At 49.0% G+C, this 5,207-nt stretch overlaps 1 protein-coding gene across 1 annotated transcript; it reads left to right on the top strand.

Annotated features, from left to right (window-relative positions):
* LOC123161343 (thiosulfate sulfurtransferase 16, chloroplastic) lies at positions 1-2,107 on the top strand. The gene is made up of 7 exons (XM_044579183.1): positions 1-364; positions 445-513; positions 603-728; positions 943-1,016; positions 1,529-1,599; positions 1,698-1,751; positions 1,847-2,107. The coding sequence occupies exons 1-7, from the start codon at positions 276-278 to the stop codon at positions 1,919-1,921; spliced, it is 558 nt and encodes a 185-aa protein (XP_044435118.1). The 5' UTR covers positions 1-275; the 3' UTR covers positions 1,922-2,107.
* Positions 2,108-5,207: the final 3,100 nt, after the last annotated feature.

Raw genomic sequence — 5,207 nt, 5'->3', positions numbered from 1 at the left:
GAAAACACGCGGTTTCCCTTCTGCCCTCTTATGTTATTGTTACAGTATATATTGTACTAGTACCATTGATTTCTCCAATCTCGAATAAATAGGAGCCAGATTTCCATAGGTATACCGAAGAAGAGGAAGGGACTTCATTTGGAAACCCTCCTCCGTTCCTTCCGCTTATTGTGCCCAGTCCGCCTCCGGAGACCCCAAGAACAAGAAGAGGAACAAGGAGGTGGAGAATACATCGATCCAAACGAACGCCGCGACCGAGACGATCGAGAGATAAAATGGCGTCGGCCTGCTTCTTCGCCCGCTGCGTCTCCGTCCCTGCGCACCTCCTGGCCAACCCCACGCCCCTCGCCATCACCACCTGCGGGTAGGCATCTATACAACCGATCCTGGATCCTTTGGGTTCCGATCTGCTTCATGCTCCGTCTCAAATGATCTGACCTGCAGGCTGCGGCGGCTTGGAGCCGCGGGAGCGAGGCCGGTGTGCGCCGCCGGGAGGATGCTCGGCTCCGTCAGGTCGGTCAGGGTGATCGGTCGGGTGGGACTGATCGAATGTCAGGGTTTTATCTGTCTACTTAAAAGATTGTTCCTCCTTCTGGATGCAGATACGGCACTGGAGCGGCGTTGGGCCCCAAGGAAGCCGATGCGGAGGTGGCCGCCGTGCCGCCGTCGGTGCCGGTGCGCGTCGCCTATGAGCTGCAGCTGGCCGGCCACCGCTACCTCGACGTCAGGTAAACATACTGTCACCTGCTTAACCACACAATCACCTGCTTAATCCCTGCTCTGCCTCTGCCGCCTCTGCACTCTGGTCCCTGTACTGTCAACAGATAGAGAGAAAAATTCAGTTCGCTGCAGACTGTACAGAAAACGAATATGTAAATTGTAAATTGTACGAATTCGTTACATCGATCCGAAACCAGTTTTGCTGATGTCTTGTGTCTGCAGAACGGAGGGTGAGTTCGGCGGCGGGCATCCGGCAGGAGCGGTGAACATCCCCTACATGCACAGCACCGGCTCTGGTAAGTCATTAATCAAACCCACTTCACTCCAGTGAAGCTCCCTCTTGTGATCATAGAAAGAAATATATGGGACCAATGTTAGCAAGATCAATTATAGTTAAACATCTAGTCCAACGCAAAAGGTGTTGTATTTTTGGACTAGAGTGGTTTCAGAATATGAACATCCGCACTGACAAATCAGGGTAGGCAGCGCTGCAGTCAGTGGGCAGGTGTATAAATCTGAACCAACACGTGAATGCACGTGAATTATGGTGTCTCTATTGGCGCCGCGAATAGTGGTTTTGTTTATTGTTGCTTGGCACCATGATCAGGAGCATTTTTCGGACGCCGGCCGATAAATGAATAATATTGTGATGCTGTCAAACCAGTTTCAGAGATGCAATTTCTTCTTTTTTTTCTATCACTATTCACTAGCCACATCTAAACCCCAAGTGGCTTCAAAGTGGTGCGGGCATGTCCTTCTGGATGAAGTTTACCTTCTCTGCTGACACAATTTAAATTTCCATTGGCAGGGATGGCGAAAAACTCGGGTTTTCTAGAGCAAGTGTCGGCGATATTCAGGAGAGAGGACGAGATCATCATCGTACGTCTTCCACACATCTGTAACACACTCCGTTTTTTTTTTTTGTGCTTTCATTTGAGTTGTCATATCCTCCCTACATTCTCAAAACTTAACTCCAGGGATGCCAGAGTGGCAGGAGATCTCTCATGGCAGCAGCCGAACTCTGCTCCGCTGTAAGCACGTCAATGGCATTATGGCAATCCATCTCATCATCGCTGCTGTTTCACAAACTGCTCTCTGTGATGCGTGTGATGCAACCTTTTTTCAGGGCTTCAGTGGCGTGACCGACATCGCCGGAGGGTTTTCTGCTTGGAAGGAGAACGGGCTGCCGATCAACCAGTGACGTCGTCGACTTCTCTGAATGTGTCTGAAACATTACACGTCTTGATCTTGGATCCAAGACACCATGATAGTGCACTCAATAAATGTTAGCACAACAAGAGATTATGAGCCTCTTCAATATTCCTTTCAACGCCTTCTGTAAATTGTGTAAAACCTACTCCGATCAGAAAATAAGTTTAAGCTCTGATCTGCCTTGCCATTGGCATGATGTCACGATGGCACTCGCAGCTCACAGTGACAGAGTACACAATGTGGGCACTGAATCTGAACTGAAAATAACAATATACAACTTCAACCATGACACGGAATGCAGTTCATAAACGGCCCTTCCCAAAAGCAAAGAGCACTGTTCCTTGAGAGAGTGAAATGAGGATGAAGAAGCAAAGCACAAGCCTCCTCGTGTGCTCTACAACCTGTCAACCAATGCATAATGAAATTAACCCCAATAGCGGTACTGCATGATGTTTGAAGCCATCTTAGAGCATCCACAATGCTAGGCGCTTATCTAGCCGCTTATGGAGAAAACAAACGTCTGGAAATTAAAAAAGAATCTCAACGCCCTCTCATTTCTTTTTTCTTTTTTGCGGGACAACCTCCTCTCATTCACTGCTATACACTAATAGCAGACACTAAGAGCAACTCCAGCGGACCGACCCAAATGAACGCGCGTTTTGTCCGCATTTTGTCTGTTTGGGTCGGCCGTCCGCCCCGCCGTGTCCGCTTTTTTATTTGCCTCGGCTGATGCGCCCAACGTGGGCGGAACGCATTTTTTTGCATGTCCGTCCCGGCATTTCGCCGAACACGTAGCAGGCGGGGAGCTTGCAGCGAGGCAAAGCGGGCACGGCGCGGCACGGCGAGCATCGGGCGCGGGCGTGAACGAGACGCGAGGCTAGCGGCTGCAGCAGCGAAGCTAGCTAGCTCGCGTGGGGCACCATGCACGGCCGGCACCCACCATCCAGCAGAGCTAGCTGCTCGTGTGGATGGCTCGTGTGAATGCCACTAGTAGAAAAAAGACCTAATGTGAGATACATTAGTCTCGGTTCAATTTTGGCTCGGTACTAATGGTACCATTAGTCCCGGTTCGAACGGCTATACATTAATGCCGGTTCGTGTTGAACCTTTAGTACCGGTTCGTGCCACGAACCGGTACTAAAGGGGTGGTGGCAGGCTGGCGTCAGGCCAGGGCCCCACGAGCCCCTTTAGTCCCGGTTCGTGGCACAAACCGGTACTACAGGGCTAACATTTAGTATCTGTTTGTGTCATGAACCGGGACTAAAGGGCCCATTTTGCCATATCTTTTGCATACGATGTCGAAAAAAACGCATAATATATCAAAAAAATCAGCACGAAAATCCGCATCCGATTTTGACAGCCTATGGCCTGTTTGCAATTTTTTAGAATCCTCAAATTCTAAAAGGAAAAAAAGATATGATCAAATTTTAGTTTTTTTTAATTTTCGTTAAATCTGGTCAAATTGTGGTCAAACTATGGTCAAACTAATTATTTAAGAAATATTAGTGTTAATAAATAATTATTTTAGTTTTTGACTTTTGGTCAAATTGTGGTCAAACTATGATCAAATATGGTCAAACTATGGTCAAACTACTTATTCAAGTAATATCTCGGTTACTAAATAATTATTATTTTTAGAATAATAGTTTCAAACTAAAACGGTGAAACATGTGACTTCATGCTCAAGCTAAATTCTTGAGGGTTAATAGGATTGATAGCTTACTATTGTTAGGTAAACAACATGTGCAGACTTGGAAACTAGGGGGAATAGAACTTGGAAGTTAAGCGTGCTAGTGAGAGAATGGGTGACCAGTCGGGAAGTTAGACGATTTGGAATGATGAGGGGTGATTAGAGCAATGATGAGCGGTGATTAGAGACAAAATCGTTAAATAATTCAAAATTTTGAAAATCGGAAAAAAAATTCAATTTTTTTCGAAAATAATAATAATAAAACCTTTAGTACCGGTTGGTGGTCCCCAGATCACCGCGCGGGCTCGTGCCACGTGATGGGCCTTCGGCCCCGGTTCGTGCAGAACCGGTACTAAAAAGGGGGACCTTTAGTCTCCACCCTTTAGTGCCGATTACAGAACCGGGACTAAAGGCCCTTACGAACCGGTGCTATAGTCCGGTTCTGCACTAGTGTGCCCATACTACATGTGAGTATGCGTCAAGCAGGGAGGACGCGAGGAGGGAGTTCGCCGTCGCGCTGCGAGGCAAGGCCGGGAAGTTAGACGATTTGGAATGATGAGGGTGATTAGAGCAATGATGAGCGGTGATTAGAGAGAAAATCGTTAAATAATTCAGAAATTTAAAAATTGAAAAAAAATTGAAAAAAAAATAAAAAAAATCCTTAAGTACCAGGTGATGGTCCCCAAATCACCACACGGGCTCGTGCCACGTGGTGGGTCTTTGGCGCCGGTTCATGCAGAACCGGTACCAAAGGAGGGACCTTTATTCTCCATCCTTTAGTGCCCGTTATAAAACCGAGACTAAAGGCTCTTACGAACCGGTGCTATAGCCCGGTTCTGTGTCCATACTACACGTGGGTATGCGTCAATCAGGGAGGACGCGAGCAGGGAGTTCGCCGTAGCGCGGCGAGGCAAGGCCGGACAGGAACCGCGGGCGCCGCGAGGTGGCTGGGCGCGAGCTCCAGTGCTCCAACGTCGAGCAGACACGCACAACTGCTGCACGCATGCGCGGCTAGCCGCTAGCTAGCTAGAATGCGGCTGTGGATGCACTAGCACGCAGCGGCCAACTCGGCCAACGGCGACGGGCCAGTATTCGACGTGCTTCTGACTTGTATCTGACCCACTCCCGAGCAGCGTTGCGGTGGCCTGGCCTGCTCTCGTGCCCGCCCGTGTGCTCGAGGCCGCGCTCCGCCTCACCCGCTTCCCGCGTCCTGCCGGAAGCACCCGCTCGCCAAACAGATACGGCAAACGGCCCTTCCCAAAAGCAAAGAGCACTGTTCCTTGAGAGAGTGAAACGAGGATGAAGCAGCAAAGCACAAGCCCTATTTGTTTGTTCACGATAGGGCTTATGGAGAAATTAACCGCATTAGAATAAATGCACAAAGCGAAAGCAGCAAAGCACAGCTCCTCGTGCTCTACAACCTGTCAACCTATGCATAAAGAAATTAACGGCATTAGAATAAATGCACTTGCCACGTGTTTGTTCACGCAGCCTTTGTCAGGATGGCTCTCTCCTCTCCTTCCCCTCCTCTGGCGGCGCTCCCCTCCCCTTCTACTTAGGCGACGCGGTCGCTATGCTCGCCTCC

This window comes from Triticum aestivum, chromosome 7B (assembly GCF_018294505.1).
Source record: "Triticum aestivum cultivar Chinese Spring chromosome 7B, IWGSC CS RefSeq v2.1, whole genome shotgun sequence".
NCBI classification, from domain to species: Eukaryota; Viridiplantae; Streptophyta; class Magnoliopsida; order Poales; family Poaceae; genus Triticum; species Triticum aestivum.
The sequence above is the reverse complement of the archived record's forward strand: the minus strand, read 5'-3'. Positions and strand labels throughout refer to the sequence as shown.

What these genes read in the sequence shown, in the direction of transcription:
- LOC123161343 (XM_044579183.1), top strand. Translation starts at nt 276, where the DNA reads ATGGCGTCGGCCTGCTTCTTCGCCCGCTGCGTCTCCGTCCCTGCGCAC. An exon ending in CTCGCCATCACCACCTGCGG is followed by an intron (nt 365 to 444) that starts GTAGGCATCTAT and finishes TCTGACCTGCAG; the next exon opens with GCTGCGGCGGCTTGGAGCCG. An exon ending in GAGAGGACGAGATCATCATC is followed by an intron (nt 1,600 to 1,697) that starts GTACGTCTTCCA and finishes ACTTAACTCCAG; the next exon opens with GGATGCCAGAGTGGCAGGAG.